At 35.0% G+C, this 26837-nt stretch overlaps 1 protein-coding gene across 8 annotated transcripts in view; it reads left to right on the forward strand.

Annotated features, from left to right (window-relative positions):
- Positions 1-26837, forward strand: part of DOP1A (DOP1 leucine zipper like protein A) — an 87667-nt gene that overhangs the window by 40285 nt on the left and 20545 nt on the right. For 6 of the 8 annotated variants that reach the window (XM_033098253.1, XM_033098259.1, XM_033098264.1 and 3 more), the window contains 13 exons: positions 11-130; positions 1847-1961; positions 2330-2359; positions 2671-2904; positions 10431-11052; positions 11697-11971; positions 13124-13276; positions 15081-15181; positions 16603-16862; positions 18488-20477; positions 21328-21439; positions 21548-21730; positions 23570-23695. In XM_033098253.1, the coding sequence (XP_032954144.1) occupies positions 11-130; positions 1847-1961; positions 2330-2359; positions 2671-2904; positions 10431-11052; positions 11697-11971; positions 13124-13276; positions 15081-15181; positions 16603-16862; positions 18488-20477; positions 21328-21439; positions 21548-21730; positions 23570-23695 (4321 nt within the window). The remainder of the gene's footprint in view (positions 1-10; positions 131-1846; positions 1962-2329; positions 2360-2670; positions 2905-10430; positions 11053-11696; positions 11972-13123; positions 13277-15080; positions 15182-16602; positions 16863-18487; positions 20478-21327; positions 21440-21547; positions 21731-23569; positions 23696-26837) is intronic. The other 2 variants (XM_033098268.1, XM_033098262.1) reach the window with 2 other exon arrangements.

Raw genomic sequence — 26837 nt, forward strand, 5'->3', positions numbered from 1 at the left:
CCTTTTTTAGTAAATTAAGGGAAAATAAGAAAACAGCTGAGCTGATTAAAACTGCCAACCTTCTCTTTAATTCCTTTGAGCCTTATTATATGTGGGATTATGTTGCACGTTGGTTTGAAGAATGTTGTAGGTATGTTAAACTGTTTCATTCATTTTAAATTAATAGCATTCAAAGCCAACTTTTCTTTGTTTTTTTAAGTTCTTAAGTCTGTGAAAAGAATGTTCATTTATACATTCTATTCTTACTACTGACAACTGTTAATTGTTTAATAGCCATAACCTGGCTCTACCCTGTCATTCTAGAATATAGATTATTGATCATATACTCTTAAAATTGAAAAGGAGTTTAGAGATGAGTTACTCAGTCACTAGCATAGATGAAAGATTTTTCCTCTCCTATCTTTACTAACCCAGTTTTTCTTTGTTGTAGAGAAAACAGCAAATTCATGGCAGCTGCCTCAGCCATATTCCCAAAATGATTCCCACTTTGAATAATGAAAAATTCCTTGGTGTCATGCTTGTGTTTTTCAAGGTCACTATTGAGTGATAAAAGCCCTCCACCCCTTAGGACATAAAACTTAAAAAATACTCTGAAAACCCAAGAATACTAGTGAACCTGAGTAGAATCTGCCAGGATTCTAGCCAAATCCTCTCAAAACTAGATTAACGTCTCAAGCCTCAGGAGCATATAGTTAAAAAGTAAGCACGTACAATCTTGGGATTAGAAATCTTTTAAAAATATAAATTCTGATGTGGTACTTTAATTGTGCATTTAATGACTTAGAGAGTTGCTTGCTTATTCATTCAGCAAATATTGACACCCAACTGAAAAGCACTATGCTTGGCATTTAGATGGTCCCAGTCTTCGAAGACATTGTAGTGGGAACAAGTAAGACATGCACATGTGTATTCCTTAGTATTAAATTGAAAGTTACCAATGTCTTAGTATAGATTTAAATGTGGTAGGAATGTCGAGGAATTAGGAGTGTCTTTTTCCACCTGGCCTTCATTTCTGTATTCACAAACACACATATCCACCCTTCTTTAGCTAACCTGGACTCTTTTCTGAACACACATTAACTTTCATGCTGCTGAGCCTTCACTTGTGCTATTTCTTCTAAAATATTCTTCCCCTCTGCTAAAGTCCCATACAGAGGTCACCCACCATTCAGTAGCCTTCCATGACTCCCTTAAATCTCCCATCAGAATCAACGTTTTCTATACTGTCGCACTGTTACATATATATGTCTATATGCTGATATTTCTTGCTGGTTAGAAACGGTACCATATTCTTAACTTTGTGTCTTCAGAGTGTAGGGCAGTGTATGGTCATATAGGATTAATGTGATTTGATGTGAATGTTGGAGTAATGATCTCTACTACTTGGATCAGAAGAGGCTTCCTGGAGGAGGTAACATTTGATATCAAATCTAGAAGGATGGATGCATTCTGTATATGAGAGAATGAGGTTGGGGAAGGGTGGCAGTCTAGGAGGACAAGTTGGTATAAACAAAGGCCCTGAGGTTAGAAATCAAGTAGCAAATAATCCATTTTAACTAGGAGATAATACCTGTTGTGGGAGCAATAGGAAATAAGTCCCAAAAAGTGTAATCCATCCAGAACACTTGGAAATACAGGATGGGAATTACAAGGAGAGGTTAAACCTGGGAATCTTGCTTTGGGAATTTTCCACAAAGTACTGCAGTGTCCTGGGGGAAAAGGAATGTACTTTATCACAAGAACATTACTGTGTGTTTCCCAATGTTGACTTGACCTTCATCATAAAGACAACCCGTATTCATTTCACATGATAGTATACTTGATAAAATGAATTTTGTCCTTTTAGGAGAACACTGCATGCCCGACTTCACATTGGGCCTGGAGATAGTAGTGAGTCATCTGAGTTACAGCTGACCAATTTCTGCTTACTGGTGGATTTTTTATTGGATATAGTGTCTTTGGTAAGATCACCTTGGTAAAACATTTTGAGGAAATCTAGTCGTTCAAAGATTTCATATTGGAGACAAACCTTATCTTTAAATGTCATCTTAAAAATTATACTGATTTTTTTTTCTTTTTTGCCATAACTTTTTTCATAAAATTTTCCAAGTGTTTTGTCCTCTGATTTATAATTACATATACAAGTCTTATATAATACATACAATATACTTCATAAATGCATGTTATTGAAATGTTAAATGTTTAGTGTATAATGGTCTAATGCTGCATTTATATTCATTAATGATTTTTTTTCTATTAAATGAGGACTGTTGGAAATCTTTTCCCTTTATCTTTTCTCTCCTCAATTCTTTGCTTTCTCATTTTGAAGCCTACTAGAAGTATGAGGGTGCTGTGTCAGGTATGACATTCAGCCTGTTTTGTTTTTAAATGACTGTATTCACTTTTATTACAATTTCAGTAATGTAGCAAATAAAGCTGGGGTTATTTTATAATATATATTTCGAAGTATTTAAATTGAGAAATTGGGAATAGAAATTTTATAAGTCAACAATAAAATGACCATACAATGTTAATTGAGAGCATGATACATATAAAATATTACAGATGAGTAAAATTATTTCATTTTTTATATAGATTAAAAAGAAATGAAATAGCCTAACTTTTAGGTTATATATATTTAAACGTTTGTCATTTCACTTTTATTTTCAGGAGACTTATATTGAAATCCAGACAGAACACTTGCCCCAGCTGCTACTCAGGATGGTTTCTGCCCTAACAAGCCATCTCCAGACATTGCACTTGTCTGAACTCACAGATTCGCTCAGGCTCTGCTCAAAGATCCTTAGCAAAGTTCAACCTCCACTGTTATCTGCCAACACCAGGGGTGTTTTGCAGTTTCCAAGTGGGCAGAACAACTCAGTCAAAGAATGGGAAGACAAAAAGGTAATGTTTGTTATTAATTTTGGTATTAGACCAGTGGTATTAGACCTTGAACAACATGAGTTTGAACTGCTTGTGTCCATTTATGTGCAGATTTTCTTCAATAAATATAAAATTTTTGGAAATTTGTGACAATTTGAGAAAACTCACAAATGAACCCTGTAGTTTACAAATAACAACTTTTGAGAAACAAGAAAAAGTTAGGTAAATCATGAATGCATAAAATATATGTAGATAATAGTCTATTTTATCATTTTCTACCATAAAATATGCACCAATCTTATAAAAAGTTAAAAGTTATCAAAACTTAAGTGCACACTTACAGATCGTATATGGAGTCATTTGCAGTCCAGAAAAATGTAAACAAAGATGCAGTATTTTATCGTAACTCCATAAAATTAACATATACTATACTACTACTATAATTTCGTAGTCACCTGTTGCTATTGCAGTGAGAACATATTGTGAGTATTCACTTAAAAGGCCATGTAACGCTAATCATCTCTGCGTGAGCAGTTTGTCCAGTAAATTGCATATTGCAGTAAAAGTGATCTCTCATGGTTCTCGTGTATTTTTCATCGTGTTGAGTGCAATGTCATAAACCTTGAATAACACCAGGAGACCCATAGGACATGCCACTAGTGATGCTGGAAGTGCTCCCCAGAAACAAAGAAAAGAAATGACAGTCCAAAAAAAAGTTGAATTGCTTGATATGTGCCATAGATTGAGGTCTGCAGCTGTCATTGCCTGCCATTTCAATACAAATGAATTCCAGCATAAGGACCATTGCTTAAAAAAGCTGTGCCCAGCAGGCGCGATAACCTTGCACTTTTGTAAAATACCTTTTTATCTTGTATTGAAAATGTAGCTTTTATGTGGCTGCAGGATTACTATAAGAAGGACATACCCAAAAGACTCTTAATATGAATTAAGAAAAAATAAAGTCACTATGTGACAACTTAAAGTAAAAGGAAAGTGAAGGATCCAAAGGTGGAGAATTTAATGCTAGCAAAGGATGGTTTGATAATTTTAGAAAGAGTTTTGGTTTAAAAAATGTCAAGATAACAGGAGAAACAGCTTCTGCCAACCAAAAGGCAGATGTTTTCCCAGACACCATTAAGAAAATCATCAAGAAGAAAGGATATCTGCCTGAACAGGTTTTTAATGCAGATGAAAGTGTCCTATTGTGGTGAAAAAATGCCACAAAAGACATTTATTAGTAAGGAAGAGATGCTAGTACCAGGCTTGAACACAGGAAGGAATACTCTAGCTCCGTTGTTTTATGCAAATGCAGTTGGGTTAATGATCACGACTACCCTTAGCTATAACCCTGCTAAACCCTGAGCCTTGAAGGGAAAAGATAAACACCAGCTGCCAGTCTTTTGGTTGTACATCAAGAAGGCCTGGAACATGTTTTCTGGGTTGATCCACCGATGCTTTGTACCTTCCCAGTAAAGGCAGTCTGGGAATGCCATTTAAAGGTCTTTCAATATGGACAATGGCCCTGGCCACCCAGAACCTCATGAGTTCAACACCGAAGGCATTATAGTGGTCTACTTGCCCCAAACACACCATCTCTAATTCAGCCTCTAGATCGGGATCATAAGGCTCATTACACATGGTTCTCTATGGAAAGGATTGTCAACACTATGGAAGAGAATGCCAATAGAACATCATGAAAGTCTGGAAGTATGACACCATTGAAGATGCCTTTGTTATAGAAAAAGCCGTGAAAGCCAACAAGTCCAAAACAATAAATAATTGCTGGAGAAAACTGTGTGCAGATGTTGTTCCTGATTTCACAGGATTTACAAGAGCCAATCAAGGACACCATGAAAGAGATTGTGGATATGGCAAAAAGGTGGAGGATGAAGGGTTTCAAACTCTGGATTGTAGAGGAATTTAAGAAGTCATAGATATTACAACAGAGGAATTAACAGATGACTTGTTGGTGATGAGTGCTTCCAAACCAAAGCCAGACAATGAGGAAGAAGATATAAAAGAAGCCTGGCCAGAAAACAAATTGACATCAGACAGTCTGCAGAAGGGTTCCAGTTATTCAACACTGCTTTTGACTTCTTTAATGACACGGCCCATCTATGCAGGCACTTAAAACTAGATGAAGCAAACGATGGAAGAAGGATTGGTACCATATAGGAACAGTTTTAAAGAAATGAAAAGCAGAGAAGTCAGACAGAAATTACAACATATTTCCATAAAGTTATACCGAGTGTGCCTGCCTCTCCCACCTCCCCCTTCCACCTCCTTCATCCCTTCACCTCTGTCGCTCCTGAGACAGCAAGACCAACCCCTCTTCCTCCTCAGTCTACTCAAGGTGATGAGCATGAAGACCTTTATGATCTACTTCCACTTAATGAATACTAACTAATCATCATGCCTTACAGTTATAAAGCTATCTGTATCTGCTGTGTATGTATGTGTGTCTGCATGTGAAAAAAATCAAATAACTGCAGCAAGAATGTAGGTGATGTTTTTGTGTCATCATTATCATCTCTGCCTAAGTATTCATTGTGTAGAACATTGTGTGGATGATTTGTATGGACGTGGATAGTCTATCTTTACATAGGCATAAGATGAATGATATTTAATATAAAATTAATAATGTATTAGTTTTCTTACTGCTTTATAATTGCTTTTGAAGAATTATATTACTGTACAGTATGCCTCTCTCATAATTGAAGAAACTGCATATCAGCCAGTCATCACAGGTAAGTGGTTTTTAAAAAAAATGTAACAATGTTTCCAATTCTGTATTAGAATAGTTTCCAATACTAATACTGTATGCCATAAAAATTTTATGATGATTTATTCATTAGTGTGTAGGCTAAGCTACCGTGAAGCAATCATACCAATTGCACTAGGCTACTATAAAACAATGGTATTGCTCTGCTTTGCTATCAATGCATGAACTGTTACACCAGTAAATAATTATGTTTATTATTCACATTGTCTTTTCATTTTTGTTGTCTAGTGTTAGTCATACATATAACATCTACAGTGTTTTGTATCATATAAGACAATATTGATGTAGGTGCTGACAAACAGGCAATGTAAACTTATAGTATCAATAAATACAGTACTATCGACATGTTCTGTTCCTTATGATTTTCTTAACATTTTCTTTTCTCTAGCTTTATTGTAGGAACACAGTATCTAATACATATAACTAATAAAATGTGTGTTAATCAACTGTTTATATTATCGGTAAGGTTTCTGGTCAACAGGCTATTAGTAGTTAAGTTTTGGGGCAGTGAAAAGATATATTCGGATTTTGACTGTTTAGGGAGGTCAACATTCCTCCTACCCCCACATTGTTCAAGGGGCAACTGTATATTTCTTCAGAGCAGACCAGTTTCTGCGTAAAATCACTTACACAGAACCATGTAAACATTAGTGAATCTTGTCTAGATCCAAGTGTTGTGGCAGGAGATTTATCTGGTAGGCTTTCGGCTGTTGTGCAATTTTAATTGTTTATGTCAGCAGCACTTTACAATAGAAATACAGTGACAGCAACATATGTAATCTTTAAATTTCTGGGAACCCCTTTTAAAAAGTAAAAAGACAGGTGAAAAAAATTTTAATTATATTTTATTTAGCTCTTTATAGCTCACTTATTACCATTTCAACATGTAATCCATATAAAATTGATGTAATATAAAAAAATTAGTCAGACATTTTATATTCTTCTTTGTACTGTCTTCAAAATCCCAGTGTGTAGTTTACACCTATAGCAGATCTTCGTTCAAATGCTGAATATTTATCAGAAGCATTTGAAATAAAAATAGTTCCTCTGTCAATTCAGCCACATTTCAGGTGCAGTAGACACATGTCTAGTAGTTCCATATTGGACCAGCTTTATAATCTAAACTTTACTGATCCTTTTCATATTTATACACTAAATTTTTGACATGCTCTTCTTGAAACCCAGAATCTTTTTACTCTCCTCAATCTTCTGGATTCTTAATGCTTACTTTATGACATTGAATAGAATTATAAAAATTTTAATCTGGCACTAGTAACATACTTAAACACCTCTGAAAAACCGATGAAAAAATCAGTAGTTTAGAAGCTTCCAGGTTTATAATATTAAAATATTTTTTAGCAAATATTAAACATTTAATGGAATTGTATAGGTACAGTTGGCACTATATTAAAACAAAAATTTATGGCACATAAGGTTCATTACCTAAATCCAGGATTTGTATAGTTGCCCTTATTTTTTTCAGTTGCATTTTTATTGTTATTCAGCCCGTCAAAATGTATTATCAGGATGATCTCATACAACCTTTCCCATCAGGTATTAATCGTAAAGCTTTTTTTTTTTGTTTGGTCCTTTTATATATATTGCTTTTCATATATGAAATGACCATTACTGACCCTCAGGCAATTTAAATATATCCCAGGATTATCCCACATAAACTAAAATCAGTCTCTCTTACTTCCTGCCTGCTTATTATTTATATGTGATATTCTGTTGTGATTCTGTTGTTGGGAAATTCATTTTGTGCATTGTTTTTCCTTTGTCTTAGGATTGTCTTAAAAATAAAACTAAAATAAGTATTAACCACTTTTGAAGATTTGCTTTTTGTTTGAATGAGATTAGTGAGAGTAGAGAAAGGACCTTAGCACTCTCTCAAAGCATATTCAAAAATGAAAATATTTACTATGTAGAAAACATCTGGAGGCACTTATTGATGGTTCCTGATAAGGTAAATGAGAAGATCCATTCGTAGTAAATGAAATACAATTAAATAATATACTCTCTAAAAAACACAATGGTTCATTAACCTTAGAGTATGCTTTTCCCTCTCTCTTTTTGGTTTTCTTCTATGTTCCCAGGGCATATATCTTCTTGCCTACTTTTTACTGAAGCACAATGATATTATCTTCACTGAGATGTCTGAAAATTGATCATATTTGAAAGCTGAGGGTATTTTCTGTATTTTTTTGAAAGTGTAAGTGAAGGAATGGTTCTTTAAAAAAATTGTAAATCTAATTTTGTCTCTATGCACTTAGTACATTTTTGTAAAATGAGTGTATTGGATCTCTATATTCACATGTCCAAAACATGTAATTCCTTTCTATTTTCTGGAAGACATTTTATTTTATGTTTAATGTGGACCATACAACTAAATATTATAAATGTATGCAAGTTTAACTGAATTTTTAGCTTGAATTCTATTAATGTAATATCATCCAGTGTTTTATGATCCTTACGTAAAAAAGTCAATACAGAAATAACTTTATAGTAATACACTAATGACAGTTTTACCATTTAAATACTTTTTTTAAATGTATTCATACAAGATTTTAGATGGTTGTTAACCTTTCAAGGGCAAAAAAAATGACAAGTTCAGTTCTGATAGTCACCTCTAACTTTGGCATTATAGTAAGAAAATTTCTCATTGTTACAGATATAGTGATATACTATTGTGAAAAGAGCATGAAGTTTAGAATTACCTAATTTCAGCTCTTCTACTAACTACTAAGCCTATTTGCTATAACCTTGGGCAAGTTTTCTTTTGGTTGGTTTGTTTGTTTTTTAACCTTCCTGAGCCTTAGTTTTCTTACCTTTGAAATAGAACAGCCTGTCTTCATTCAGCACTCAGATTGTATAAGGCACTAGGTATCCAGAAGTGAACTAGGCACAGTCTCTGCCCTTCTTGACGCTTTCTTCCTAGGGTACAGACATTAAACAAAGAATTGCACATTTAATTATAGTCGTGATAAGTGTATGAAGGAAAATATAGAATGGTAGGAAGGTGGAAAATGGAGTGATCGGACCTAGACTGGGGGCCAAAGGAGTCTTTCTTAAGAAAAGATTATTTCAGTGAAATCCTAGAGAAATTTGGGGTAAGGGTGAGGTAGAAAGAAGAGAGCACTTGACAGAAGAAAGACCATTCGCAAAGGCTGTTGGGCAGATAGCACAATGCAGCAGGGGGAGATGCAGCTGTTGAGGTAGGCAGGAGCCAGGTCTTACAGTCCCTTTTCACTATACTAAAACTTTTGATCTTAGAAGCAATGGGAACACGCTCAAGGGAAAATAGCAAGTGACAATCAGATGTATGTATTAGAGAAATTACTCTGGCTGCAGTGTAGAGTATGGATGTGAGAAGCAAAAATGGAAATGGAGAGACCTGCAGCAGTGCAGATGAGAGGTGGTGGTAACATGTGCTAACAAGATGGTGGCGTGAAGACAGAGCGAAATGGATGGATTAGCCATATACTTAGGAGAAAAAATCAAGAAGACATAGTAATGGGTTGACTGTTAAGGGTTATGAGTGATCATTAACATTTATTGAATGTTTGCTAAGTGTCAGGTATTATGCCTGGTACTTTATATATCCTGTTTTACTTAATCCTCAGAGCAGCCATAAAATGTAGGGATTGTCATCTCAACTATACAAGTTAGGAAACTGAGGTTTGGAGATGTTAAATAACTTGTCAACCTAGTAAATGACAGAGCCTTAGCTGACTCACAGCCAGCTCCCTTACTGGGCACCACTACACTGAAGTGGGTGTGGAGGGGTGTGGAGGAGAGGTGAAGAAGGTACCAGGATTCACCCCTAGGTTTCTGTCTTCCTGGTCTGATGAATAGTGGTGTGCTTCATTGAAGTAGACAACATTGGGTGAGGCCCGACTGTGTGGCAGCAGTGTATATCACAGCGTATATCTTTAGTGATCTTATTCAAATTCAAATTATGCTCTGGCACTCCCAAGGAACTTTTGTTTACTTAAACTAAAATATGTTTGATGATTGTACTTGTCCTATTATTATAGGGAGTGAACAGTGTATCCATTCCATCTCTACTGCAGTAGCTGGTTCAGTTTTTGTTTATAGTTTGTTTCTTATCTTGCCCTCTAGATTATAAACTATTGCTTTTATTCCTAGTACTTAATACAGTGTCTGGCACAAAATGTAAGTTCAGTATCTATTTGTTGAAAGAATCTAAGATTAATAGCAAACATTTAAATAGTGCTTTACACACTTCAGACATAAATTTTGCTCATGTGGTCCTAAATAGGTGACCTATTCGATTTCATTTCTAGTTTTCAAAATGTCAGTTTTTTAATCTTATATGTCTCATTCCTTGCATTGTTTAGACATTAGCAAAATTGCATTATTTAGACACTAGGAAAGTGTTTTCTTAAAGTAGATTGAATAAATTTTTAGTCATTTGAAAATAAGGATATGGATCCTAGAGATTTGTACATACACATGTTTTGCCTTCAAGAACCTAACTTTATAATATGCATGTAGTGAAAAATAAATACTTAGTGAATGACTTTAATGTATTAATTAGAACTGTATCAGTATTTCTTATTGATTGTCATAGGCATATACATCAATTGTAGAAACCATTTTAAGATTCAGCTGAATGTGTAGATTAAGTTGTGAATAGTCTAATCTAAAATTGACTTCTTTCAAAACATGGCCATTTCTAATTTTTAATTCCTAATACATACATTTAGCTACTCACCCTTTTGTTCTTTTTAATCTCTACTAGGTATCATCAGTTTCTCTTGAAAATCCTACTGAAGTGTTTGAAGATGGAGAAAATCCACCAAGTAGTCAGTCATCAGAGAGTGGATTCACTGAGTTTATACAGTATCAAGCAGACCGAACTGATGACATTGACCGAGAACTGAGTGAGGGGCAGGGAGCAGCTGCCATCCCAATTGGTAGCACGTCCTCGGAGACAGAAACAGCCTCCACTGTGGGATCTGAGGAAACCATCATTCAGCCGCCGTCCGTAGTCACTCAGGGGACAGCACCCCGAAGTGGGAAGACAGCCCAGAAGACTGCAATGCAGTGCTGCTTGGCGTACGTCCAACAGTTTCTCACCAGACTGATCAACCTCTACATCATTCAGAGTAGCTCTTTCTCTCAGGCTTTACCTGCAGAGCATCATGGGGATCTCAGCGGACAGCTAGGAGAGACTCCAAAATGGGACCGGGATTCGCATGGAGATGTAAAAGAGAGGAACATAAATAAACAAAAAACTTCAAAAGAATACCTTTCTGCCTTCCTTGCTGCCTGCCAGCTCTTCTTGGAGTGTTCGAGTTTCCCAGTTTACATTGCTGAGGGGAACCATACCTCAGAGTTATGTTCTGAAAAATCAGAAACTGGTAAGGTAGTTTATGTGTTATTTATATTTAAATATTTTTTATGGTATGCATGTTTTTTATTTAGGAGCACTCAGATATTAAAATAGGATATTTTTACATAGTTAATTTTTAAAGTATTATTTTAATCTATAGATTTTCTTTTAAAATGAAATACTGTCATGGGGAGATTGATATGTTGGATATTTTTGAAATTTTGATGTCCTGCACGGTTTGCAAGTGAGTAGAAGCTAAGAAGGCAATTAACTCCTTTATTGGAGAAAAGTAATGTAATATTTAGGTCCACTGGTTTTCTTTATTATGACTAGTATCACATGTGCTTACCTTTATTTAAATTTATATATATACACATACAAAGTGCAGTGATTACTACATAGTATTTGATTAATATACTGTCTTTCAGGACAGGAAAATAAATTGTATAACTTGGCATGAGAAAAATACACATTAAAAATTTATGAAATTCTTGTTGCTGCTTTATTTTCTGCAAGCTCTAGTCTAGGGGAGAAACCAGGTTTTGTCATCAGATCAAGGCCTAAAGGAATTAAGTAGAGGTGCTTTGTTTTTTGTTGTTGTTGTTGTTTTAATTAACTTGGAAGTACAGGTGAAAGGTTTAGTGTGATGAACTGTTGGTTTTGTTGTTTCAGACTGGGAGCATGTGCAGCCTCCACTGTGGCTCCAGACGCTGATGAATGCTTGCAGCCAAGCCAGTGATTTCAGTGTGCAGAGTGTGGCTATTTCACTAGTCATGGACCTGGTGGGACTGACTCAGTCTGTGGCCGTCGTCACTGGGGAAAACATCAACAGTGTGGAACCTGCGCAACCCTTAAGTCCAAACCAGGGAAGAGTAGCTGTGGTTATTAGACCTCCCCTCACACCGGGCAATTTGAGGTACATAGCTGAGAAGACTGAATTTTTCAAGGTAAATTTTAAAAAAAGTACATACATGACTAAGATGATACTTGACCTAGTTTGCGTAGAAAAGATTTTAAAGATGATAACCAGTCTTAATTGAACACCTTAATGTCATACCATATAGAAAAACATATTATAGTTGATTTGTACTGCTTTGCCCATCTTGTCCCCAGTTTTGTGTGTAGGAAAAAGATAAAGAGGAGGGAAGTATGAAGGTATAAAGAAAGACAGGTATTAAGGCACTAAAGCCATGGAGGAAATAATTTCAGATAAAAAAAGGAAAGCTCACTTATATAGTTAAGCTTATTTCCAGATGAAGTGGTTGTGGCACTTTTGCTTTGTGCAATTTCAGCTCTCCGAAACTCCCAGGAAAAGTTTTCCTGACAGTATATTGTCATCTGTGGTATATAATGGCATTTAGAAAAAATGCACAATCTTTGATTTCTATCACAACAGTACACATAATATTTGCTAAGAACATTGAAAGAACATCAAGTATATTTGGATTATATTACGTCTTAAGCAGGTAGATTTTTTTTATACATAAATAATTTTTAAAAATTCTTATCTGATTTCAAGTCATTGTACCCCTTCAGATCTAGATTAGCGGTGATTTCTGTAACGTGATGGTAGTAATCCCTGAAGGTTGTTGCATTTCTCTTAATGCTGTCAGAGATCATCGAACACTGTGTTAACACATGAAGCACTGAAATACATATGACCTGTTTTGTATGGCTTAGTAGTTTGGGTATTTGGACCATGAGTTATATTTCACTTTGCAACATATAACTGTAAATACTAATATATTAAATGTGAGATTTGTATCTTCTTAAGGATAATGTAATCTAGCATCACTTTGTTAAATGTCACTAAAATAGTGAAATGGGGACCTATTTTGGACCTGCAGAAAGTGCTTACATGTCTGATATTTAAAATAAATACTATTAAAGGGCTATCATAGGAAGTTCTAAGGGTCTGGATGACCAGAAAGTGGGCATAAGGAAAGGTACACTTTTCAATTTCCTCCCAGTGGCATAATGAGTGTTAAAGGGCTTCCGGGGCTGGCAGTCAGACTTGTTTGTACCAGTAGGAAATGTTTGTTAATAAGTTTTCATTTATGGTTTTGTTAACACGGTCACTTTTACATCTTTTTCTATAGCATGTAGCTTTAACATTGTGGGACCAGCTGGGAGATGGGACACCTCAGCACCACCAAAAGAGTGTGGAACTCTTTTATCAATTACATAACTTGGTTCCTTCTTCTAGCATCTGTGAGGATGTTATAAGTCAGCAGTTAACCCATAAGGATAAGGTAAATTCTTCTGTTCTTATCCTGTGTCCACTCCCCACTCCTATTATACCAAAATGTAAATTTAGAAAAATGATTGCAACTAGTATCTGAATAAGAGATAATAATAGCTTCATTCAAAATGATCTAAATCTTCAAAATAAATATATTCATTTCAGAGGAAAGTTCTTTTAAAAAGCATCAGTAATATGAAAAATCAAGTAACCCAAAATCAAATGCGGGGTTTATTTCTTGATTCAGGACATCAGTTATGGGTAGTTGCTGTTTTGATTTCTTGAGACATTTAAAGAGAACTCAGTGGCCTCAGTAATGAAACTGATCATTACATTAATATGTGGGAAATGAAATAATATTTTAAGTTACAAGTTGTAAGCTATAGAATGCTAATATGTGAGATTATATTATTTTCATTATATTTAATATCCAAAATAAAGATTTTGTGTTCTAATGTATAGGAAGTGATACGTAAGTCAGTTAGAGTAAAGACATCTGAGTTACAAGTGAACTTGAAAAGAAACTGGAACAATAATTCTGATTGACCTGTTCAGGGTAACTTAATGGAAGTTTGTGGTTTTCCCGCACCTGCTCTGTACTATAAGTTGAAGATTTTATTAAATAGCTTTCAGAAGGGGAGTGCCCTAATTAAAAAAACAAAAACAAAAAACCACACAAAAAACTCAGTCCTAGTGAGTTTGAATGGGTCATATTAAAAAAGACATTGTGTTGAGTAAATGAAACATTTGGCAGAGTGAGGAAGTGGGAAATGAGGGAGTAAATGAGAAGAATGAAAAGTTTATTCCCAGGAAAATGTTAAATTCTATTTTAGCTTCAACACATTCTTTCAAAAATAACGTATTTTAATTTATAATTTGTTTTACATTAAGTATAAATTTAGGACAAATTATATACCAGTTTAGTTGTGTAAAATTTCATTTGTAAAGAAATATTAAGTTCTTAATGAAGATACTAACATCCATGAAAAAAGTTAAAATACCTGTTATTGCTTTTATTTCACATGTTTGTGTTGGTTGATATACACAGGCTTCATAGGAAAAGCATTTATTAAGCCCGCAGGAGAAGCAAACACTTCTCTGGCCTATCACAGGCAATCAAGACAGTTGCAATCCCTGATTTGGGGGGGATTTTACTTGAAAAATTCTACAATTGCTTGAGAAAGACTATAAACATTTTTATAATATCACAATTTCTACTTGGCTTATATTAATACATGTTCATTATCTAATACCAAATGCTGGTCTTTCTAAATAATTTATTTTTGCATTGTTATCCTAACATTTAATCTTTTCCAAACAATCCCAAAAGTAGTGTACTATTTTAAGGTGTTTAAATTTTTCAATCTAATAAACCAGCTTTATAAGTGACGATAAATTCATTTGGGATTAATATATAATTTCTGGGAACGAAGTAAATTATATAGTACAATAAAATCAATTTTTACTATTAAGTATTTATTTTAAAATGAGGGGGAATGTGCTTCCTGTACTCAAGATATCATGATGACATGCACATTATTAGCTCTTTCCATCACCTGTTACATGATAATCTAGTAATCTGGTTACCTAGTCTAAACCAAATAATTATAAGGCAGCGTGAGATGATCTTTCAGGTTTAATATTTTGTTTTTTAGTGTTTTACTCCCATAAAAAACTAGTTTATTGCAGTGTGTATTGGAGTACCAGGAACAGTGAACATAATACCCTCTCTTAAATAGTTACTGTGATTTTGCTAAAATTACTTAATATCTTCAAAGAAGAATAAAATTTTCATCTCTCATATTCCTCCTCAGAAAATAAGGATGGAAGCACATGCAAAGTTTGCAGTTCTTTGGCATCTAACAAGGGACCTCCATATAAATAAGTCTTCATCTTTTGCACGTTCTTTTGACAGGTTGGTTACATTTTATATTAAGATTTTAAAGTTAGATATCTTAATGTTTCTTTTCTTGAATCCTCTGGTTAGTTTGGCAGGGGTAGGCAATAGCAATTTACAGATTTTATAATTAGAATTTATAAATTATTGTTAAAAATCTAAGCTGCATTAAAATGCGTGGCATTTTCATCTATGTACCAGATTTCATTTATCTGCCAAATTGTCCCTTTCTAGCTCTGGAACACCTAGTGCCTCTTCTTTTCATTAGATGACGATTTATCAAGTTCCTACTTGATAAAGGTGTCAGGTACCATTCTAAGTGTCAGGTGCCACTCTAGGTGTCAGGGATACAGCAATGGATACAGGCTCTTGAATCTATATTCACACAGAGAGAAATTGTATATAAATAATAGATTGTGTAAGTGTTTCTCTAGCAATTATTAATAATCTTCTGCCTTGAACTGAATTGCTAAAATCTAAAGATGAAATACTGACAAACCCCATCCATGGATTCAAAAAATCTCTAGCTGCCGGCAGTAGTTTTGCTATTTGTCTAGGCTACTTAGATGATCCATATTCCAAATATGAGATTTGCATTAGCATCCAAGAAGATGCCACTTATAGGTAGATTCATATATTGGCATAAGATAGCAGTCTCAACCAGCAGGTTTCAGAGAAGTGGCCACAAATCTTAACTACGCTTACAGCTCAGCTCAGAATCAGATGTGTGCTCTGCTTGATGTTGTTTCAGCTGGTGATTTTCACTCAACATTACCATCTTTAACTGACCTGCTATGGAACCTCTACAAGAAGTAGGCCCTAAGCACTTGACAAATACTACATCTAATTTGACGACCATTTTTCCTCATTGTACAAGTGAGGCAGTGGAGGCTCAGAGGAGTGAAGTGACTTGCCCAAGACCACACATAAGATACAGTGTGTGGCTCAGATTTGAATCTTGGGTTTTCTGATTCCAATCCGAACTTTCATACCTTTCACAGAAAGTCTTTCCTTGAATTAAGCACATAGTTTTGATTCATAAAAAGAATGGGAACAGAGCAGCATGGACCATCATAGACGTAGTATTGAATTGTATTGCAGGGGGTTCAATATTTGGCAATATGAATTGAATTTGTTGCTAAAACAAGACTAATTTTCTAAGGTCTTTTTTCTATTCTTTAGTATTTATCTTACAACAGTAATGTATGCTTGTGAAATTTGAAGAAACATAAGTACATACAAAAAGGAAAAACTGTTTTCTCCTTATTGTATCTACTGAGACTGTAGGGATTAAGATTATTAAAGTGCTATAGTCAAAAGTTGTCCTGAAGTGTGATTAGTCTAAAGTAGTTACAGCTTTTAATGTTAATTTTAGAAAAATTGGAGTGTTACAATTACAGTAGGTATTGTGTTCTCTAATTAATTTGTTTTTATTGTAGGTCACTGTTCATCATGTTAGATAGCCTTAACAGTCTCGATGGTTCCACTAGCTCTGTGGGACAAGCCTGGCTGAACCAAGTCCTACAAAGACATGACATCGCGAGAGTTTTGGAACCATTGCTATTGCTCCTGCTTCATCCAAAAACTCAGAGGGTTTCAGTGCAGCGTGTGCAAGCAGAACGTTATTGGAATAAGGCTCCCTGTTATCCTGGAGAAGAGAGTGACAAGCATTTCATGCAAAATTTTGCATGCAGCAATGGTGAATATCACATGGAAGTAGAACAGCTTTTTTTTTAGAATTAAGTTATTAAAATAAAGTGAGAAGTGAACACAACAGTGATTGGCAAGATAAGTGAATGTGAGATTTTCTCCATGGGCTTTTCTACCCTCTGCATGCACTGGCAGTGCCCACGTGGGTCATGTCAGCATGTGCTTCATCAGTGACCATCTTAGGGGACTTGGATCTCTCTTTTCAGTTGACTCTTTCAGGGGAGGACTCAGCAGAGCTCTGGTCAGAGACATTCTTCAATTTTAAGGGACATACCTTTAGATTTTATTTAGCAATCCTGGTCCTAAAAGGCTCTGTGGATACTTCACTAGGAATTTATAGTAAGCTTCTAATGTATGTTTGTATTTCATGAGTCATTTTCCTCATCTGTAAAATGGGAATAATAACCCACCTCTCAAGTCATGTTTATGACACGTTTAGTGCAGTAACTGGCATATTATAAGTGTTTGATAAATACTGTTATTACTGTAAAATCCACACTTTACAAACTGTCAAGGGATACCCTCTATAATTCAGTGATGATGGCCCCTTAGATTAATTTATTATACTTTAGGGACAAAAGACTCTCACGTATCTCCTTTTTAGCTCTTAACAACCCTGTGAGGTCAGTAATAAAAAGGTGATTTTACTGAGCAGGAAGCTGATTCTTAGAAGGCTGTGCTTTCTCAAAGGTCCATGGCTGGTAAGTGATTGATGCAAGCTGGAACTAAACCGTCATACTCCTACTTCATCTTTAGTGTGTTTCTACAGAGCCTTGGATCCTTTCTCTAGCTTCCTTTCCCCTGGTTCCCCTGAATCTTCTAAGAACACACTCTACCCTGTTTATTGCCAGAACTTTGTGTTATCATTTTACCTGCCGCAGTTCCTATCTATGTGCTGAATTCTCACCTCTCCTCTGAAATCAGTCTCAGGCCTCACCTGAGGTATCATGATGCTTTACTTGAATTCAGTAGCACTCAGTTTGTACCACCCATCTGGAACTAAGCCTTCCACCCTTTCTAAAAGAATATTCCCCAAAAGTATAGAAACAGATGAATGTATTTGTGACCCCTTACTAATTTTAAACTCCGTAGAGGGAACAATGACGTCCTTTCCTCCCTCACCCTCATTGTCTAATGGTTTAGGGCCTTATACTAGATAATTCATAAAGTTTGTTGAATTTTATTAAAATCAAGGAGGTTATATATTTATACGTTAACTATACATTAAACTATTTGAATTCTTAGAAATAGCATAACTAAAGGGAAGTATCACACAGGGAGGAAAAAAATATTAAAATTTTGAACTTCACTGAAAAGCATGTCTCATTTTGGTATAAGGACAAGTTTTTATATTTTATCTGTGTTAAATGTGCTGTTCTGTTTAATTCAATTGCAAAATAGGCCTATTGTTGAATTGTGTTTATTAAATTCTAGTTCTAGTCATCTACATAATTTGCTAATTTAAAAGGTCTAAAATAGTAATAAAATATTATTTTAATAGGAAACATAAGTAGGTTTTGAGACTAATGATTAAAAATCTTGAGTTCAGTCTACATTTCTACATTTTAATTTATTTTATATTTTTCCTTCTTTACTATTTTTCTCATATGTCAGTAAGCCAAGTACAGCTCATTGCATCTAAAGGAAATGGTGAAAAGCCGCTTACCATGGATGAAATAGAGAACTTTAGTCTCACTGTTAATCCGTTAAGTGACAGACTCTCCCTTCTAAGCACCAGCAGTGAGACAATTCCAATGGTTGTGTCTGATTTTGATCTTCCAGACCAACAGATAGAAATACTACAGAGTTCTGACTCCGGATGCTCACAGTCTTCTGCCGGGGACAACTTGAGTTATGAAGTTGATCCTGAAAACGTGACTGCCCAAGAGGATTCTCAGACGCCAAACGCAAGCTCTCCAGACGAGGATGTGCAGCAGGTGGTGTTGGACCTGATATGTAAAGTCGTAAGTGGCCTCGAAACAGAAGCGGCATCAGTTACTTCTCAGTTAGAAACTGAAGCTATGCCGCCACATCACAGTGACATAGACCCAGACGAAGAGGAGAGTAAAAGTGAAGATCAGTCCACCCAGCAGATTCAGAGTACTTTGCCAAGTAATGAAAGTTCTCAATTTCTGTCTGTGTCTGCGGAGGAAGGCCGTGAGTGCGTGGCAAATGGAATCTCCCGAAATAGCTCCTCACCTTGTATTTCAGGAACCACACAAGCTCTCTATGACTCTTCTGTTGCTTCCACAGAAATCAAATCTAGACAGAGGAGTCACAGTAGTATTCAGTTCAGTTTCAAAGAAAAATTATCAGAAAAAGTCTCAGAGAAAGAAACAATTGTTAAGGAGTCAGGTAAACAACCAGGAGCAAAACCTAAAGTAAAACTTGCCAGAAAAAAGGATGATGACAAGAAAAAGACGTCAAACGAAAAACTCAAACAAACCAATGTATTCTTTAGTGATGGTCTGGATTTAGAGAACTGGTATAGCTGTGGAGAGGGAGAAATTTCTGAAATTGAGAGTGACATGGGTTCTCCAGGATCACGGAAATCTCCTAATTTCAACATCCACCCTCTCTACCAACATGTGCTTCTGTATCTCCAGTTGTATGATTCATCAAGGACTCTTTATGCTTTTTCTGCCATCAAAGCCATCTTGAAAACAAACCCTATTGCTTTTGTAAATGCCATTTCAACTACTAGTATAAATAACGTGTATACCCCTCAGCTGTCTCTGCTTCAGAATCTATTGGCCAGACATCGGATTTCTGTTATGGGCAAAGACTTTTATAGTCACATCCCAGTGGACTCAAATCATAACTTCCGGAGTTCTATGTACATAGAAATTCTTATTTCCCTCTGCTTGTATTACATGCGTAGCCATTACCCGACTCATGTCAAAGTCACTGCACAAGATTTAATAGGCAATCGAAACATGCAGATGATGAGCATAGAGATTTTGACACTTCTTTTTACTGAGCTGGCAAAAGTAATAGAAAGCTCAGCAAAGGGTTTCCCTAGTTTTATCTCTGATATGTTATCTAAGTGCAAAGTTCAGAAAGTAATTCTTCACTGTCTGCTGTCATCTATCTTCAGCGCACAGAAATGGCATAGTGAAAAACTGGCAGGTAAGAACATGCCTGCTGTGGAAGAAGGTTTCTCAGAGGACAGCCTCATCAATTTCTCAGAGGATGAATTTGACAATGGCAGCACACTCCAGTCACAACTTCTTAAAGTTCTTCAGAGGCTCATTGTTCTAGAACACCGGGTAATGACTATCCCTGAAGAGAATGAAACAGGGTTTGATTTTGTTGTATCTGACCTGGAAAACATCAGTCCCCATCAGCCCATGACGTCTCTTCAGTATTTGCATGCGCAGCCAATCACGTGTCAAGGCATGTTCCTCTGTGCAGTGATACGGGCTTTACATCAACACTGTGCTTGTAAGATGCACCCACAGTGGATTGCTTTAATCACATCTACTCTGCCTTACATGGGAAAAGTTCTACAGAGAGTGGTTGTTTCTGTGACACTACAGCTTTGCAGAAATTTAGATAATCTAATTCAGCAGTACAAATATGAAACAGGATTATCTGATAGTAGGTAAGGGTTGATTTTTTTAACTTTGTTATTGACATTTTTCACATGTGACTGATGAGTCATCCATAAAGTCAGTCACAATTTGAGTAAATAGTGGGTCTCAGTAAGTTACAAATAGTATATTATCTTCACAAAGAAGAGAATTCAGCTTTGTGAGAAAGAGAAACAATTAGAGAATTAAGACGAGGGAAAAACATGAATATTTAAACAGGCCTTTTTTCTCCTAAGGGCTGAAATTAGTTATGTTGTTCTTCACTGAGCTGGCAAAAGTAATAAAAAGCTCTTCAAAAGGTTTCCCTAGTTTTATCTGATAGGAAAAGAATTATTTGTAATTTTAAATTAATTTTAAGGTAAAATTAATTTGCACTTTGATAACCTATCTGATTTTATTTATTGTTTTGGAGGCGAATTCCATCTATATCCATAGGCCATGTTTAAAATTAGTCTGACAAAAATTAGCCAGATATTTAGTAAACTGGTTTCTGGTTTATCTCCTCTATAACCTCAGCTACTACATGTAAAATATAAGAAAACTGCCTGTAGTACTTAATATTGATACGCTTGCCATTACACAGTTGCTAGAGATTTACTGGCTGTATAGATTAGCAGCTGTATTTACTGGCTATATATTTATTTTATGTAGAATTTTTTAGCAAAAAAGAACTTTAGAACATTTAATGCAACTCATTTTATTATAGATTAGGATATGAAATCAAATTTTTTATTTTAGTCATTTATGTAATATTTATTCAGCACTTACTGTGTGCATAGCACATGATGGACATTTACTATTGATAAAACATTAACTTTTCTTTCTCAGAACTTGTGTTCAGATGAATGCATTTTATTTCAGGCCTCTCTGGATGGCATCAATTATTCCACCAGATATGATTCTTACTCTTTTAGAAGGGATCACAGCCATTATCCATTACTGTTTGTTGGATCCTACTACACAGTATCACCAAGTAAGACTGCACAAATATTTTGACTTTTTTTTTTAAGACTATAAAGTCTAATAAGTCCCCATCCGTAAACCTCAGTAAGTGATGATGTTTTTCCCCCGACTTGACTAGCTTTTGGTCAGTGTAGACCAAAAACACTTGTTTGAAGCCCGCAGTGGAATCCTCTCCATTCTTCATATGATCATGTCGTCTGTGACGCTGCTCTGGAGCGTGCTGCATCAGGCTGAGTCTTCGGAAAAGATGACTATTGCCGCATCTGCATCTGTCACCACCATCAATCTTGGAGCCACAAAGGTTAGAGAATTCACATTTCATCTGGGGCTCAAGAGTCTGTTCAAGCACTCTGCCAAAGATTACGTTCAGGATTTGTGAATAATTTGAGTAGTATCTATGGCACTCTAATGGATTGAGTAATTATCAAATAATTTTTAACCAATTTATTGTGATATGACATATTACAAAATTCACCTAAAGTGTATACAATACAATGATTTTTAAAAAATAAATATACAGAGTAGTGTAACTATCACCACAATCTAATTTTCAAACATGTCTATTACCACGAGTCCGCATACCCATTTGCAATCACTTCCTGTTCCCATCCCTAACCCCTTAACTATTAATCTGGTTTTCTCTATATGTAGATTTGCTTTTTCTGAGCATTTCATGTAAATGAAATCATAACAGTATTTGGTCTTTTGTATCTAGCTTCTTTCATGTGACAAACTGTTTCTGAGGTTTAGTCATACATTTTACAACTTTGTTCCTTTTTTTAGGACTTTTTATGTTGACATTTTATACGCAAACCCTCCTGAAAGACAATTTAGCAATATGTACAAAGAGGTTTAAAAGTTTCATACTCTTTGTCATAGTAATGAATTCTAAGGTAATCAAAATTTTGCAAAGACATATTTATAAGATACATATTTATTATAGCCTTATTTAATGGCAAACAAAGAAATAGAGATCCTAAGCAGTAAATAAGAAAATGGTTAAATATTCTTTCAATGTTACATTATGTTGCCACTAATAATCATGGTTTTGAAGAATTCTTAGTGGATGGGAAAATGCTTATTTAAAGTTTAGTGAAATAGTGATGTTACATAATGAACAAATTATATATTTCCACTTACGTAAAATAAATTTCTCTGTAGAAAAAAAGGACTAAAGTTCATGTGTTAATAGTGATTATCTCAGAATGATGAAAATTAATAGTTTTTAAAAAAGTATTTCTTACTCTCAAGTATTTTCCAAATTTTCTATTTTACATTTAGAAGAAGATTAAGTTTGCAAGTGTGTTATGCTATGTCAGTTGTCAAATTGCCATCCTTCCATTACCTAGACCAGACTTCTTAGATTTGTGAAGTACGGGAATATATCTGGAATTGGGGGAAAGGGAAGGGTTAGAACCATTAGAAAATTGTTTCTAATTAATGATATTTGGATTAAACTATGCTTTTTTTGTTCAATTTCACTTAAAACCCCTCCTCTTCCCCTTTTGTAAAAGAATCTACAAAAATGTTAATTGAATTTCATATACAGTTGACCCTTGAACAATGCAGGGGTTGGGGGCGCTGCCTCCCTCCCCCATGCAGTTGATAATCCATATGTAACTTTTGACTTCCCCAAAACTTAAGTCATCCCTCAGTATTCATAGGGGATTGGTTCCAGGATCCCTGTGGATATCAAAATCCAAGGATTCTCAAGTCTTCTAAAAAAAATGATGTAGAATAATGCATACAGTTAGTTCTCCACATCCATGGACTCCTAACCACAGATGGAAAACAGTATAGGTATTTATTGGAGAAAATCTGCATGTAAGTGGACCGTCTAAGTTCAAAACCTAAGTTCAAGGGTCAATTATGTTGTGTTTTTCTGTTTCATCACATTGATTAGACTCTTGCATTTTGCTGATTAGTTGTTATTTTATACGTTGTTTGTTTTTCTTTTGGAATTATAACCATGGTTGCATCTCTTAACACAATTGAAATTTACTGTTATTTAGGTAGTAAAGCATATAGGTACTATATGTTATTTCAATAAAAATTAAAAATACAGTTTAGTTATTAATGCTTTCATAATTTTTAGTTTACTTGTTTAGTTTACTAAAACAATTTGCTTAAATTGTTTTAGAACTTGAGACAGCAGATCCTTGAATTATTGGGCCCCATTTCAATGAATCATGGTGTTCACTTTATGGCTGCCATTGCATTTGTATGGAATGAAAGAAGACAGAACAAAACCACCAACAGGACCAAGGTATGTATTTAGCCATTTGGTACTTTTTGTTTTTTTATTTGGTAACTATTTGGTTAGTACAGTAAGTCCTCACTTAACATCGACAATATGTTCTTGGAAATGTGGTGAAACAACATATAATGAAACCAGTTTTACTGTAGGCTAATTGATATAAACAAGAGTTAAGTTCCCGCATTATCACATCAATGTTATAATGAAACAATGTTAAATAAAACGATGTTACTCGAGGTTCTGCTGTACACGCTAATTTTCGACTCTCCATTAGTTGCAGTGGGGCTGGGATTAGGTGGGTAAGTAGAAAAGCAAAAGTTTGTCTGAAGGTTTAAATAATGATTCATTGCCTAAATTTCTTAAGTATTAAAGGTATTTGATGCGAAAAAAAGAAATTAGTATGATATTAAAACTGTATTTATATATAAATGGTAATATAGTACAGTGTATTATTTAAATGCTAGTTATTCAGGGTACAAAACAAAGATTTGGAGAGTTGTCATCTCGTTTTTTCATTATAACCTGATAGCTTAAACAATTTGTTTCTAAATATAATTCATATATTGGTTTTGACTGATTTGAATGTGAAAATTTTATTGCTTTGTGACTTTGAAAGCTTGATAAAAGTGTTCTAGAAGTAAACAGTGATTCATTAGAATATTAAGATTATTAAATTTACATTCACGTAAGACATGATTTATCTACCTAAAGGTTTCTGATCTGTTATTTTTGTGCTGATTTCACATTACATATATGCTAACGTAATAAAAATAAATAAACATTCCACTTATATGACATTATTTTATATGTGAGGATTTAGTAGTAGATATTACATTGGACAGAACTGAAATACTGGACTATTTAAAAGTAGTCAAGGACATGTGGTCTAACATGACATTGAACACAGGCATTTTTCTCCGTTCTCTTCTCAAAAATAAAACAATTTAAAAACCCACAGAGACAAAAAATTTGGAAAAAGTAACTGAATAAAAATAAGTGTCAACAGATGTGGCTGGATGGCTCAGTAGGTTAGAGTGCAAGCTCTGAACAACAGGGTTACTGGCTCAGTTCCCACATGGGCCAGTGAGCTGCACCCTCCACAACTAGATTGAAGACAACGAGCTGCCACTGAGTTTCCATAGGGACTACCGGATGGCTCAATAGGTTAGAATGCGAGCTCTCAACAACAAGGTTGCTGGTTCAATTCCCACATGGGATGGTGGGCTGCGCCCCCTGCAACTAAAGATTGAAAACGGTGACTGAACTTGGAGCTGAGCTGTGCTCTGCACAACTAGATTGAAGGACAACTTGGAACTGATGGGCCCTGGAGAAACACACTGTTCCCCAGTTAAAAAAAAAAAACAATAAAAGTGTCAACAAAATTTTGCAATATGAAAAAAAATACGTCAGTTGTAACTGACTTAGTACAGTAGAGAAAGCTGATCTCTAAGTACCTGTGAGAGGGGAACCAATTCCTGCTGTTAAACCACAGATGTTCCCTGGGAGTAGAGTATCAGGTACTTTTAAAGGCAAAGAACTGGATGGGGCTGAAAACTGGAGGATTGATTGAAAGTCTATATAAGGAGCAGTTAAACCCCTTCTAGATCCTTTTTCCTTAACTCAAGCAAGCACCCATTTATTCTGCCCTAGTGCGGCAGGAGACTGAAGTCAAGTTTACTCTGTGAAGTTTGTTAAGAGAAGCTCTGGATTCAGGGGCACAAGGTTCATCTAGAAGTTATACTTCATGCTGAAAACAGGCGCATTCAGGAAAAGTCTGCATACTGAAAAATGGGAATTAACCTCACCCTAGTGCGATGGTAGGAAGCTATCTGTGTGTCCCTCAGGTAGGAGTTGTGAGGATTCCTCTCTAGGAAAAAAGACCAAGAAAAAAGATGTAGCTACTGAAGTTTTGAGTTTTCTAACAAAAACCTAGGCTGCTGTCTCTACACAGGGAGACCCATCTATTCACTAGTTTAACACATGTGCTTGACTTCCCATCACTTTTTAATTTTGTTTTGAAAGGCAATGATAACATAGTTGTTAAGAGCTCAGACTTTGAAACCAGATCCCTGAGGTTCACATCCTAACTTCTCCACTCGCTAGCTATATGACCTCAGGGCAGAAATACTACTTCATGATGTTGTAAAAATCAGTTCATATACATATATATGTGTGTATATATATGTGTGTATATGTATGTATATGAACTAATTATATTATGTGCTATATATGAGAGATATGTATATGGTATTTAGAGCAATGCTTGGCATTTAATAAGTACTCTGCAAATATTAGCTATATTATTATTCCTAACATTTAAATAATGAGTAGAGAGATGAGGATTACCAATCACATGAAGAAAACCTCTAATACCTCTAATAACCCTGGGTCTTGTATTAATTTTTGCTCCAAAAGATGCATTAGAGCTGATTGTCCGACTGGCTCTTATTTTCGGGGAAACACGGTATGATAGTCAAAGACCAAAACAACTAGTTAAAAAAAAATCAAAAGAAACAAGGCAGGTAACAGAAGACAATGTAAACAATAATAATATTAGGTTGGTGCAAAAGTAATTGCAGGTTTTACAGTTATTTTTAACCTTTTAAACTGCAATTACTTTTGCACCAACCTAATAATTTCCTTCAAGAAATGAAATCATATTGCATCCATGAAATAAGAGGAGATTGTAAGGAAGACCATTGCAAAAATTAAAATTTTTCTTCAATACTGTATTTTATAGCAGAAGCAAATCAAAATTAGTATGAGTTGCAAGCAAAAGTGGTAAATATCAGAAATAGAATGCAAATTTAGAGATGTGGAAAATAGGGGAAAGGAGATAAGAAAATTAGGTTAGTGATACTGGAGGTTCAGTATCTTTTTGCAGAAAGAAAGAATAGAAAAAAATGGGAGAAAAATATCAAAGAAATAGTATAAGAAAATTCCCCAGAAATGTAAGAAATGAGTTTCCATAGGCACTGTGAAAAGAAATCTACACAAAGATCAGCATAGGATTTCAGAACACTGGAGATAAGAGGAAATATGAAAATCTTCTAAAGAGAAAATATTGGCCTTATTCAATGGAATAATGATAAGACTTGTCAATAACAACACTGGAAATTGTGATTGGAAAATTAACTTCAAACTATAATTC

This window comes from Rhinolophus ferrumequinum, chromosome 3, assembly GCF_004115265.2.
Source record: "Rhinolophus ferrumequinum isolate MPI-CBG mRhiFer1 chromosome 3, mRhiFer1_v1.p, whole genome shotgun sequence".
In the NCBI taxonomy this organism is placed as follows: domain Eukaryota; kingdom Metazoa; phylum Chordata; class Mammalia; order Chiroptera; family Rhinolophidae; genus Rhinolophus; species Rhinolophus ferrumequinum.